A 14,898-nucleotide genomic window follows, 5' to 3' on the forward strand; every position below is an offset into this window, starting at 1 on the left:
ATTTATGAAGGGAAAAAAAAGAAAGGCCCTTAGGACCTTACATTCAAATTAATGCAAAATAAGATTTATTCTATATTATATATTAGTCGAACGACGATTTCTTTTTTTCTTTTCTTTTCTCTTTTTTTTTTGTTTGTTACTTTTTTTTTTCTTTGCTTTTCCTTTTATCGCATAACGAACGAATGCATAATTGAAAAGTTATTTACAAAGTTAACGTGTTAAGAGAGGCTCCACTCTGTATATTCTATACGTCGATTATTTACAGATTAATCTGTATAAGATTTATATAAGAGAGACAGGAATTAATTATTTCTCATAAGAATTTAAAATTGTTCGGGAATAACGAAATACGAATTATTCTTCGAAATTATGAAACTTTTACTTGAATAGATGAGAGTGTAATGAGAAATACGATATCTACGTTTGTTCAATCTCTCCGAGTGAAGCATATCATTATAGTTTTTCGTTTGTACAATAAATGTAAAAAGTTTCAATCTTTATAATTAAAAATCTGCGTGCGAGGGACGAGTTTTGAGAGGGAGAAGTGTTTGATTTATTAGGAATAATTTTAATTACTTCGATAATTACAATTATAAAATGAAATGTTCTTTGTCGATTTTAAGCCGAAATATAAAAGAGAAGAGAGGGAAAGGAGAGTGGGATGCGAATGAAAAGAAAGAATGTGAGTTGAAAATGAGAGTACATGGAAGAAGAGGAAGATAGGAAGAAGAGGGTGCATATGTTAATAATTTTGGCACCGTGTAGCGAAGAACGAAAAGAAAACAACGCTCTGCCAATTCCACGAGTTCAAAATGCGTTCCCTATCATGATATGTATGATTCCTTTTAAAATGAATGTACCTTCCTTACTTTTCTTATAGTCCAAAGTAATTAATTAATGTCTGTATGGAATGACTATTTCAAGCCAAATTAAATCTTATCTCATGAATTATAAAGTTGTACATTTTGAAAAGTTTCAACGTCGAATCGGAAAACGTTTATTTAGAAAAAAAGATGTAACCAGACGTTTCTTTTTTTGTTTTTCTTTTTTTCTCTTTCTTTTTTTTTTGCTTTTTCTTTTTGTCTTTTTTTTTTCTTTTTACGTTCTAATGGATCATTCCTCAGATGGCCTAATGATGATGAAAGAAGTCGTTTGGCTTGGGACGCGAATGATCAATCATGGACTCGTGTATATATAAATTATATATATAAATTATATATATAAATTATATATATATTTTTTCTTTTAAAATATAAATTATCTTCTTCGGTGTAATCAAGTTAATGGCGTGTATAACAATTCGTTAAATCAGAGATTTTTTATTATTATTATTTTAATTTTTATTATTATATTATTATTATTATCATTATCATTATTATTATTATTATTATTATTATTATTATTATTATTATTATTATAAGAACAGAACTTTTATCATCGAAAAAAGGTTTAAAATCAAACGTTTTATTCCGATCGAAAAGAACTCGCACAACCTCGCTCCAATTTGAATTGTTAATATTCATTTTTATCAATTCGATGAAAACATCGTTAATTAACTGGACCTCTCGCCGTAGGCAGTTTTCGCATGAATTGAGAAATACTAATATTAAGAATTAGAATAAACTGATGGTTAAGTAATCATTGGCAACACGAACTCACGTTATGTGAGGGTCTATGTATAACCGGACGATAAAACGCCTAAAAGAATGAAGTCAATGTTTTGCGTGATACTGGCTGATAAGCATTGGTTAAACGAAATCATGTGTCGTACGTACGTGACAGCGGCCGTCAAAGTATTAACATGCACTAGTTGTCATTGGTTGAGCGTTACGATGAAACAAAAAGAAAAAGAGAAAAAAGAGAAAAGAAGAAAAAGAAATAGATTTATCTTAGAGAAAAATGGGAGATAAAAATATGCCTATAGATTGCGAGGTGGAGAAAGAAAAACAGAGAAAGAGAGAGAAAGAGAGAAAGTTAATAAATTGTACATTGTGCGAGCTAAAAGGGAAATACAGAACGAACAAAGAATAAGATGACAACGTAACACACACACAACACACACTCACACACACAGCACACACTATACATACATATATACATACATACATCACACATACATCATACATACATACATACATACATCGTACATACGTACATACATACATCGTACATACGTACATACATACATCGTACATACATCATACATACATGTACACACATACGTGTACATACGTATGTTTACACACTTATACAACATAAATACATCAAGGGAAGTCTAAGTACAATACACTTGTACTCGCGAAAGGTAATCGTGTAAGATAATAACGACAATAAATAGCTCGTAAGCCAATGTAAGGTAGGCACCTGTCGATAGTTTAGTTAGATAGTCAAAGTGAAGGAATACGAGACTTCAGAGTGCATGCATTCGCTCGAAATTTTAATGAACGAAACGAATCAAATTAATTTCTTTTTCTTTTTCAATCGATACGGTCTCTTACGTATGTATATTTTATTTGTTGATTTGTTAAATATCGAAAAGAATAAATCATCTTCGTCATCGACGAGTTATTAGATAAATAAAAGAAGAAACAGAAAAAAAAAACATTAAAAAATAAACGATGTATATCATAAAGAGACGAAGCGAACGATTAGTAGATTTGTCGCGATAAAAGAATTCATTGATTATTTTCTTTCCTGGGATCTTTTTTTTTTTTTGAATTTTTTTTTCCGTTTTTCTTTCTTTTTCTTACTCTCCATTCGTAATTGGTCAAATAGGTGATAAGAAACGAACAAGAGAGAGAGAAAGAGAGAGAAAGAGAGAGAGAGAGAGAGAGAGAAAGAGAGAAAGAAAGAGAGAGAGAGAGAGAGAGAGAGAGAGAGATAACGATCGATTTATCGATGTCAGCAAGAAAGTCGTGCGACACCAATTTTCCTTTGCGAACAGAACGATTATCGATGGATATAATATTGTATAATTATGATAGATATATAAGCTTATTGTATGATATGTAATTAAATTTGCACGTAAGAGATAAAACGTAGTCAGCTCGTATGAATGATCGTTAGGAATATTGGATCGACCTCTATGACGTATGCGTATGCGTCTGCAAAGAGGAATTTGCGATTATTATGGATAATTAACGAATCACGAGGGAAAAGAGAGAGAAAGAAGAAAAGATAAAACAAAACTAATATTATACATATTATTTGAAAGGATGAGCGTAGCGAGAAAGAGTGAGAGTGAAAAAAGTGTACTGATTGAGAAAGAAAGAAAGAAAGAAAGAAAGAAAGAAAGAAAGAAAGAAAAAACGAAAGAAAGAAAGAAAGAAAGAAAGAAAGAAAGAAAGAGAGAAAGAAAGAGAGAAAGAAAAAGAAAGAAAGAAAGAAAGAAAGAAAGAAAGAAAGAAAGAAAGAAATGTATAATTATCGCTAGTAATATTATTATCTCTAATAACATAATAAATGTGCCATCTTTTCCATAATCATTAGCGTTAAATGACTTTTTTCGATTACTTTGCGACCACCCCACGTAGTAACCTTCTTTCTCAAAGATGGAAATGTATATTTTTATGTAATGTATAGCATGTAATAGTTAATCTTCAATATTTGCGTACAGCTATTTTTGTTTTTTTTTCTTTTCTTTTTTTTTTCTTTTTTTTCTCTTTCTCTTATTTTTTTCATTTGTGCATTTATTAACGTCGACACAAGATTATTTCATTTTTACTAGACGTTTTCTTTTCTCTTACAATACGTATATCTCGTTTTAAGTTTTTGTTTCATTACACGTCATTCCTTATAAGTAATATTATACGAACTTAGATGGTAGAATAGTTTTAATGTAAATTTTGATCTTATCAAAAAAAGAAAAAGGATATCATGTGATCATCATATCCGTATATCGATTGAATGTTTCTCAACTTTAAAACACGTTCACGTTAGATGTTCATAAAGAAAAAAACGAAAAAAATGCCAAAGGAAAAAAAAAAAACGAAATGTATACAAGGAACATGTATGATCTACATATATCCGTATTTAACATATCGTATCTATATTTATAATGTAACATCAATTGAAGTGTTTTACGTTGATCGTACACTTCTTTTTTTTTCAAGTTTTCTTTTTCTTTTTTTTTTTTTATTTCTTTTTTCATTTCCTTTTATTTTTTCTCTCTCATAATCCAGATGAAATTAATTAATTTTCTCTTTTTCTTATTTTATTCTTTATTTATAAATATTGAAAATACGCGAATATAATTTATCGAAATAATATTAATTTTATTATTAACAATTAATCATACAGAGAATAAGTTATAATAACATTTTACCATCGTTATAATAAAAATTTTACACCGCGCATATCGATGTTGAATGGAACGTACAAGAATTTAACGATTGATCGAGTTTCTTACAATGTATTAATAATTATTCATAAAAGATCGACCGTTTCGTTTAGTTTTCTTGATAATCGATAAATCCAAGATTTCATTCTATAATATGATATTCGCAGATTGATATATTTTGTTTTAATAAATCGTCTCGAAAGTATATGAAAGCGAATTCGATCGTATATCAAAAAGATCGATAGCAAACTATGTGAATAATTAAGCGAATAACATTAAAAAAAAAAAAAAAGACGAAAGAGAAGATACATTTTTGTTCAGAAGCAAACTATTCGTTTCAAGTTATCATTAAATTTCGTTTCAATGTGTAATAAGCGACGATTCGATAAAAAAGAAAATTGATAATCAGAATAATAACGTCGAACCAATATTTAGTATTGGTCATTCCCAGTTCTATAAAAACCATTTGAGGTATACGGAAATGACAATATGTGAGATCAGGACAATCAAGTTTTTCACGATTATATCCGTATAACGATTGTACTAGACCCTCTAAAGCGTATCTCATGTAATTTAAGTAACTAAAGTAATAGAGGTATTTTGGCATGTGATTGAAAAAAATGAAGAAACCCGCGAGTATTATAAACATTGAAAAGATGATGACACTTAGAAAGGTACCGTTCACGGGATTGAGCAAAGTACCGATAACAAGCCCAAAGCTATCAGCGACGAGCATTACCAAGACAAAGATTCCAAAGAACATGAGGAATCTATCCCAGTCGAGCGGTTGATTGCTGAGAAAATATGAAATGGAACAGTAAATGAAAGAGAATAATAGCTGGATAGGTATATTAGCTATTAGCAAAGCGAGATAGTAAGTCCTTAGTTGATACCAATTATTAAATCGTTCTTTTTTCAACATCGCCATTTCCAAAGGAAATTTTAATACGGCCGGCATCATGCTGGTGTAACAAAGATAAATTATACTGACCATAATGAAACTGATATTACTAATAGTTTTGTTACTATCCATACCAGCGTTATCAAAGAACAAACCGAGAAATAGACCTACGGAAAAGTGAACTAATAATTTGAGGTAACTTAATGTCCAGTCTCTGTAGAATTGTACGAAGCAGCGATTGAGTAAAATCCAAAATCTTGTAAATTCGGAGGGTGTGTTTATCAGAACGGTAGTTTTCTCTTCTCTTTTGTAATCTTTAATGCCATTGTCATCGATTATCGATTGATTTTTCATCGATGATTTTGCTCGCCAAATTGTTTTGTTATTCTCAATCGTTGCTACGAGCTGATCATTGAAATTTCCGTATTCGTTGCTAACGATCTCCAACATATAATCCGCAGGATTATGATATTTTGGACAGTGTAAACCTAATTGGGCAAAGTAATCAATTGTGTTTTTAGCAGCACCTTCGTACATGCAACGTCCATCAGCTAACAAATAAACGTGATCAAACATCATGTAAATAACAGCACTAGGTTGATGGATTGTGCAGATTATCGTTCTACCGCCTTTTGCTAGTTTCTGAAGCATTGTCACGCATTGAAGAGAAGAAGAGGAATCCAAACCGGTCGTAGGCTCGTCTAGAAACATTACTGGAGGATTATCAACGAGTTCCAATGCGATGCTCAATCTCTTTTTCTGTCCGCCGCTTAATTTGTTCGTACGCGTATTTTTGGTATGTATCAAATCCAAGGTATCTAAAATATCATCAATTAGAATCTGTTTGGCCTTTCTATTCAGATTATTACCCAACTTCAAATTTGTCGATATTATCATCGTCTCATTCACTGTGAATAAATTAGGAAGCTGATCTTCTTGTAATATGTAACAGGAATATTTCTTATATTCGTTCCAGGTCTCATTATTTCCTTTATTATTGAGGTAGTTTATCTTGCCTTTCATGCTCTTGTCTTGTTTAAATCCTGTCAGTATGTTCAACAACGTTGACTTGCCAGCTCCTGACGGACCCATAATAGCGGTCAGATCACCCGATTTGAATAAACCATTAATACCTTTGAGAATTTGCTTTTTCGAACCGCGGAATCCATCTTGAACTTCGTATACCAAATCGAAAAATTGAATGTCTATCAATTTTGTCTTCGACGGATCCGACAATACCGGACGGTTATACATTGTTAAACGACCTTTCTTGTACTTCTTGTCTCTTTTTGCTTCTCTTTCTTCTTTTCTCTCTCTCTCTTTTGTCTCCGACTATTTAGTGAAGTGTTTTACACGCATTGATTTCCCACGTTGACATTGCCTTTCTTTGAAGACTTATAAAGAAATATCTCTTCTATTTCGGTTTTCTTGTATTTTTCATATTTTTCTTCGAAGTGAATAGATACATTTGTATGTATCGCTTTTTATGACGTTTCAGAAGTTGTGTATCAACAAATCAAATGCTAATTAGTAACATTTGCAATTCAGTTATATTCAAACGTTGACTTATTAATGTCTCCTGCTGCATGCGTTTATCTATTTTTATTTTTAACTTTAGCTTTTTATATTTTTTTTTATATATATATATCTTTTTTTATTTTTGCTTAACATTGACATGAAACGATACTTATCACTTTTATCTTTTTCATATAATTCATCTTTTTTCTAATCCTTATTTAAGTGCACGTTGTTTGTCTTTTCGAAATTTCACATTCTCATACTGTCTCTCGAACACCTGCAAAACATGGTATCATTATTAATTGTTGGGATCGTAAGCATCAAGAGAAAAAAAAAGTTATCAATTAACAATTATTTTTATGACAGACAATTATTAATGTAAAAAAAAAGAAAGGAAAGAGATAAGATAGTTGAATAACAATTAATATTAGATTTGTGATACGAAAAAATAATGATTTGCATCTATCTATATATTTATTTATACACTATGATTGGAGTAAAAAATACAATATTAGAAAGTGTATAATTATTAAAATATTTATCGAAATGTTTGAATCAACTGTTTCGATTCATCGTGAGGATATTTACATATGTACTACATACTTTCGATGTACGTCACATCGGTTATATCTACAATTTTCATGTATAGGTATGTGCATTGGTGTGTGCTTAGTTACGTATGGTCATATGTGACGTAACAGAAACTTAGAAATTTTGTAATAGTCTTGATACTACGACATGTATCATGATTTCGCAAGTATTTAAATTTATTAGCAAGGGTGTCAAATAAGAAATCCTATAGAGATATTATTACGACATTGTCATTGTTAATCATTATTTTTAATTAAATTCAAATTGATTTTTAATAATTACCTATTAATTAACATTTTTATTCTTCACTTCATTATAACACTGTTTTTATTATGACATTTTATTATTGATTACGATATCTTTATACTATTCATATAAAAGAAATTGATTTGTAATTATAAAAAGTAAACGACAGAAGAAAATGAAAAAATAGTTTATTATTTGATGTTTATAGTTTCTTTAATCAATAATATATACGACGTATGAAGCATTTATTATTTCAAATATTTCTTGTAGAAAATGTACAAAGTATCGAGTTAATATCGAATCAATCAATATTCTGCTTTTTCATTCTCTTTCATCATTTATACGTTATAAATGAAATTATTTTTAGTTTACAATGTCCTTGAATTGAATTTCTCCAGAAGAATGTGTAGAAAATAATTAATTATATTCATGATATTTAAAAAATACATTCTGAAGTATTCATTATAATAAATTTAAAAATAAGTAATATCGATATTTTTGTTATTTTATATTTAAATAAGTGACACTACATTTAGATAATATCTGTTAATGAAAAATAGTATTATTATAATAGTATATCTGTTAATAGAAAATAGCATTATTAACAGTATTACCTATAACACGATATATTCGTATGATGTTCGTTAATAAAAATCAAATGAATGAAATAATTAAACAATTCAATAAGAAAGATCTATGGAATCGAAAATTATTCTAATGTATATTCAATTCAATATGATAAAAAAAGAAAGAAAAATTAAACGAAATGAAAATTAATTTTAACTTTATTAACTTAATTTAGTCATTATTTTAGTTATTTAGTCTTCATGAGGTATCTTCAGTTTCTTTGATAAGAAATTATATATAATCAGAAAAGTAATGTTATTTGTTATTGGGTTTACAACTGTGGTAGTAAAACGCGAAACGAGAAGCTGATACATAATAAATCGCAATTGCTTGTTACAGAATTCATTGTTTTCATCACTTTTATTCTTATCATTATGAGTATGTCTGGTGATGATGAAACAAAAACTGTTACGAGGGTCGTCGCACGGATAACATATGTATGTATATATAAACGGATAGTAATAGTCTTCTATTTCGCGTTGATCTTATATATTTCGTTAAATAAATTTCAACGCATGTATGTATCTATTTTTCGATTCGTGGAATCGTAGCGTTCTCGTCATTATCAACACGTTTCGTCATAGTTTCCTCCTTTTTCATATAATTTTTTATTTTCCTTTCTAATCATTACGTATTGCTTATCGCGTTTCTTTTCCTATTATATTAACCAGAAAAATAGTTTATGTTATAATGCCATTTGATCATATAATTATGTACATAATTATACACGTTTAATCATTTTATCAAAATAATTTTTTTATTTTACGAAATATACAAACAATTTAACGGGAAAATTCGATCAATTTCTCTTTCTTTTCTTTTTTTTTTGGTATTATTAACTTCTCGTTGTTAAATAAATTGTCTTTATCATTTTTACTTTATTGATATTGAATAATAAATATATAAAATTTCTGAAAGTCATATATTAATGTAATACATTAATTATTAAACATATGACTTTTATGTCATATCTTTAATAATAAATTCTATAATATTTTCTAGCTTGTATATATTTTTATAATCAAATTTAAAAAGAAAATCACAAAAAAAAGAAGAAAGAACAGAAAGTGTTTATGCGTTTGTATAATTTTTCTAAATTTTCTTTGACGGAGCTAATTTGGTTTTTGAGCAGGGCACATATTTTCCAAAATATTCGATCTTTTTTAGAATTAAGAAAATTATTTTCCTTTCAATGTTAGTCGTGTCAGAGATTAACAATGTATACTTTGATATATTTTCTTTTTTTTTTGTTTTATTTATTAATCATATATCGCTACGATCTAATAAAATTTCATTTTTAAACTTTCCTGCACAACCGTAAGAAGTAATTCAAAAGAAACATTTCAAAGGTTTACAGGAATAAAAGATCATGAAACTGGTTTTGATTTTTTTTACTTGCTTTTACGAAATCAGTCTTGCGTTCTCAGGAAAAATGCTTCAAGTTTTATTTCAGTATCACGTTAATTTGTTTAATATCTTCGTCACTGATACGTGTAATTATAATAAAACATTGTCTGAAATAACATTTGACACATACTGTTTTTTATTTATAAAGTCTAATAAAATTATTCAAGTAGTTTAATCACATGCGTTGGCACTTTCTTTGCCGGCACATGTGATAAACGCATAAAATAGAATTTGCAACGAAACTGATACTTGAAACTGATATTGAATTGTTTATAAAATGTGTACGTAATGATACAGAATGAATTTGAACGTATCAACAAAATTACAACGAAACTGATACTTGAGATTGATATTGAATTGTTTATAAAATGTGTACGTAATGATACAGAATGAATTTGAACGTATCAAAAAAATTACAACGAAACTGATACTTGCGATTGATATTGAATTGTTTATAAAATGTGTACGTAATGATACAGAATGAATTTGAACGCATCAACAAAATTACAACGAAACTGATACTTGAGATGGATATTGAATTGTTTATAAAATGTGTACGTAATGATACAGAATGAATTTGAACGCATCAACAAAATTACAACGAAACTGATACTTGAGATGGATATTGAATTGTTTATAAAATGTGTACGTAATGATACAGAATGAATTTGAACGCATCAACAAAATTACAACGAAACTGATACTTGAGATTGATATTGAATTGTTTATAAAATGTGTACGTAATGATACAGAATGAATTTGAACGTATCAAAAAAATTACAACGAAACTGATACTTGCGATTGATATTGAATTGTTTATAAAATGTGTACGTAATGATACAGAATGAATTTGAACGTATCAAAAAAATTACAACGAAACTGATACTTGCGATTGATATTGAATTGTTTATAAAATGTGTACGTAATGATACAGAATGAATTTGAACGCATCAACAAAATTACAACGAAACTGATACTTGAGATGGATATTGAATTGTTTATAAAATGTGTACGTAATGATACAGAATGAATTTGAAAGCATCAACAAAATTACAACGAAACTGATACTTGAGATGGATATTGAATTGTTTATAAAATGTGTACGTAATAATACAGAATGAATTTGAATAATTATAAATGTTGTTTAACATATTAACAAAAGTATAAAGTATTAAATGTTAAATGTCTAAATTAAAATTAAAAAATATTAAAATGTATAAAACATTTTATGATATTAATAATTTTATTACAATATTTTATTAATAATTAACATTGTATTGATAGAAATCATTTTATTGATATCAATAATTCTTTTTGATCTAGTGATACATTTCAAAATTTCTTTTTTTACATAATTTAACTAAAGAAATCTTTTCATTCACATTATATAATAATGTCTTTTTTGAGAGTTTTAAATATCTATAAGAAACAATACTAATAAATAAATTTTGTTTCTTCGTAATGGATCTCGTTACGAAGAAGATAAAATTTATGAAAACTTTCAAATAGACCCGTCGGTAATATTTATTTAAAAGAATATATTTAATATACTAACTCATTCTAGTCCTCTGTTCTTTATCATATGTAATTGTAGGATATTTCTAAACTATACTTGAAACTTTATCGATAACATATCATTATGAAACGACGTGATGTGCACGTGTTTTACATTTTTGTAATAAAATGGTCAATAATTATCATGAAGAGCAAGTAATTCCAGAACAAGTGATTAAGAGTTAATTATTATTGTTATCATATTTCGAGTGTTATTTTACATGCATGTTGCGTACATTCAAGGACGATGATATTTTATAGGAAAAAGAAATTTTCGAATGTTGGCGTTTCGAAGTTTTCTAAAAGAAAAAGAAATTCCACGTAAAGAAAGTTTCTTTTTATTAGCTCGTTAATTTTATCATTAGAAATTTTAAAAGAAAAATAGCCACCTGTTCATTTCATTACATTTTTTTATCAGAAAGAAAAGAAAAAGAAAACTGTTTCAATCTATTTCATTGCGTTAATTTTTAAACTATTATTTTAAATCTTTTTATTTTGCAAATAAAATATGTATAGGCGATAACGTGTTTGAAATGGTAATATATAAACCATGATCGTTCAAGCGTGAAATATTCTTAAAAAATGATAAACTTACTATATCTGTAAACGAATATTGCAATTCGATGATCTGTAATTAACGAAGATCACCGAAGGAATTTCTATCTGTTTGTTCTTTGTATGTTAGAAAAATATAATTGGTAACCATGAACCTCGAAGAGTTCTTCAAGAACTTGTCCGAGTTGATGTACCAGTTAACCTTGTGAATCAGTATTAAAACTGAATATGGAAGAGAGAAAGGAACTATTTTCCTGAGACAAGAAAATATATATATTTGAATTAAGATCTATATTTCTTAAAAAGTTAATTTGGTATTTCATTTAATATTTTGTTTATATTGTTAGTTAAAATTGGACCTTGACCTGAGCTACAAACGACCTTGAAAATCGAAAAAATGAAGAAAGGAGAAGGAAAAGGAAGAAAAAGTAATAAAATTTATGACCTTGCTTTCATTAAGATACGAATTTAAAAGAGAGAGTGAAAAATGGCCACTGATTCATTTCATTGCATTTCGTTTGTCCGAAAGAAAAACAAAAAAACGCTGTTTCAATTTATTTCATTGCGTTAATCTTCAAACTATTATTATGAATCTGTTTATTTTGCAGGTAAAATATGTTTAGACGATAACGTGTTTGAAATGGTAATATATCTGAGAATGATTTAAAAAAAGAAAAGATAAAAAATATCAATTTAACATTTTCTTTTCCTTAATTTCTTAACACGACATTTATTAACATTTATTTGGTCTGTCTTATAGTGAAGACTAACATCTGTGATTAAATCATTATGTGTATTCTTTCCTCTCTCTTTTTTTTTCTTTTATTCATAATCAGATGTAAAATGATAACTAGTTATTTATTAACGAGTCATCGAGGTTAATTATGGCTTATAACGATAAAAGTAATTACTTTAAAATATTTTTCATATTCGAAAATCAATATATATTAAACGATATTGCTCAGTGGATGTTTCTGTTGATTCATCTCTCAAAAATTATGTTCGATCTATCGTTACGAAAAAAAAGAAATCGAATATTTCAGTTGAATCGATATTTCATTATTCAGTTCGATCATTTTTCGATTTACGTATGTGTTATTTATAAATAATTCCATCAGTATATAATATTTTATTGATAGAACTAACTGACGCATTAAAGGAAATTTATTGAATATTTTTCCTTTAAAAGCTTCTTCTTTTTACTTACCGATGTATAATATATTATAATTAAGATAATAACTTGTGAACAACGATATTGATCATGGAAAATTCATCTGACGTTTTTCAAAGACTTTTCATTTTTTAATCTCGATATTAAATAATTTTTATTATCTTATGTAACGAGATTAATTTTAATCATGTGACGAGAAATTTATTTTACAAAAAAATGGAAAAAAGAAAGAAAATGAGATAAATGTTACATTACCATGATAATGATAAGACAGGAGAAAGCAATTTTCGATTAATGAAACGTTTAATATTTTGTTACAATCGAAGGTCATATTATATATTATTTAATACATTAGTAAAGAAATATATAAGAAACAAATTGTTTAAAGAAACGATGTATACATATATTAGATGTATTATTCACCTTAAATGTCATTTGATGTCATATATATAAATATACATACATATATATATATATATATATATATATATATATATATACACACACGCACAGGATGAGGCATCTTACTTGATCACCTCGAATAATTTCTGAATTATATGCTGTATAAAACATTATTTCTGCATTTCTACTTTTTTTGTGATTATCTTTCTTATCAGTCATTAATTAATAGTTCAAGGACAAACAATGTTTCTATACTTTTTTACTTGTAAATTCTTTCAAAGAACATGTCACAAAAAAAGTAACGTATTGCAGATAAAAAAACAAAATAGACCTTCAATCTCCTGTACGTCTTTACTTATAAACAAGTTATGTATATCACATGATGTCCTTTTTGATACTATATAATCTCTGTAGAAATATTTTTTTGTTTTACAAACTTTTACTTTAAAAGTTATCCGAGGTGATCAAGTTAAGTGTCTCATCCGATATACGTATGTAGTATTTCGATCGATGGCAAATGTTAATTTAAATGTTTTAAATTAAACGAATGAAACAAAAATTTTATGTTGACAAAATCGAACATGTGTAATCAATATGTATATCAATACATATATGTGTTTGTATGTGTATATGTATCGATGGAATTATCTCGAGGAAAAGAAAAAACAAAAACATTAAAAAATTCAAACAAAATACGATTAGTTAACGAAATATAAAACTGAGAAAATACCTTTCTTTGTGGAACAGATTTCTCGATGTTTTACTTGAGGAAGATTATTTGAGAGTATACGTTTGTATTTTTTCCTTTGTTAATTCACACAATAGAACAGGAACATGAAAAAAAAGGGAAACGACGAAATAAATAAAAGAAAATAAATGATATGGATGTATGCATATATATGTCTATAGAAAGAGAGAGAGAGAGAGAGAGAGAAAAGGAGAGGAAAAGAAAAATGATTAAATTTCGTTTAAATTCAAGGGTTGCCACTAAGAATGATGAACGTCGGTCACTCACGAGCGCGATCGCGATTCCTTAAGAATCGTGTGTGTTTGCTCGCACGTTTCTCAGCGGAGACAAGCGAGCGAATGTCTGCGTACATTCGACGAACTCTGCTTCTTCCCGCGAAAAATCGGACGAAAGACACGACTGTTCGCGAATGTTTACGAACAAGCTAGCTCTTAGTCGAAGCGTCTTACGTATTTATTGATATTTCTGTTCAATCTCTACCTCGAGTCTATACCAATCAAATTGTCAACTAACATATTCAATAAAACATGTTTTTCTTGTGACTCATATTTTATTTCGTTCTATCCCTTTACTATCGTTTGTTATATTTAATTAATCGGTAAAAAATAAGGAAAGAGAAAGAGATAGATAGATAGATAGATAGATAGATAGATAGATAGAGAGAGAGAGAGAGAGAGAGAGAGAGAGAGAGAGTAAATTTTTAAGAAGTACATTTTTCTTAAATTTTTTAACAAAAAAAAAAAAGACTATGTTTTTCATTTTCAATATAATTTTAAAATATTCAATGACATTTTTATTTAATTTATGGAAAATTATTCTTTTTTCTTTTTATTTCTATC

General features: G+C 27.8%; 2 protein-coding genes across 22 annotated transcripts in view; one reads left to right on the top strand and one right to left on the bottom strand.

The window, feature by feature from the left end:
- LOC127066342 (transcription factor 12-like) overlaps positions 1–14,601 on the top strand; it is a 166,497-nt gene extending 151,896 nt beyond the window's left edge. For 20 of the 21 annotated variants that reach the window (XR_007782356.1, XR_007782357.1, XR_007782358.1 and 17 more), the window contains one exon: positions 1–3,482. This exon is cut by the window's left edge. The gene's annotated coding sequence lies outside the window, so the exon portion shown is untranslated. Of the gene's footprint in view, positions 3,483–12,085 lie in introns of those variants that run through there. The other variant, XM_050999941.1, reaches the window with a different exon arrangement.
- LOC127066346 (ATP-binding cassette sub-family G member 1-like) lies at positions 4,192–14,115 on the bottom strand. The gene is made up of 2 exons (XM_050999964.1): positions 14,042–14,115; positions 4,192–7,035 (listed from the first exon to the last, which is right to left on the bottom strand). Exon 2 carries the CDS (start codon positions 6,492–6,494, stop codon positions 4,677–4,679), a length of 1,818 nt encoding a protein of 605 aa, XP_050855921.1. The 5' UTR covers positions 6,495–7,035; positions 14,042–14,115; the 3' UTR covers positions 4,192–4,676.
- Positions 14,602–14,898: the final 297 nt, after the last annotated feature.

The sequence above is a fragment of the Vespula vulgaris genome, chromosome 9 (genome assembly GCF_905475345.1).
Source record: "Vespula vulgaris chromosome 9, iyVesVulg1.1, whole genome shotgun sequence".
NCBI lineage: Eukaryota > Metazoa > Arthropoda > Insecta > Hymenoptera > Vespidae > Vespula > Vespula vulgaris.

Bases quoted from the DNA above. Each gene is read 5' to 3' on its own strand.
- LOC127066346 (XM_050999964.1), bottom strand. From the start codon at position 6,494: ATGTATAACCGTCCGGTATTGTCGGATCCGTCGAAGACAAAATTGATA.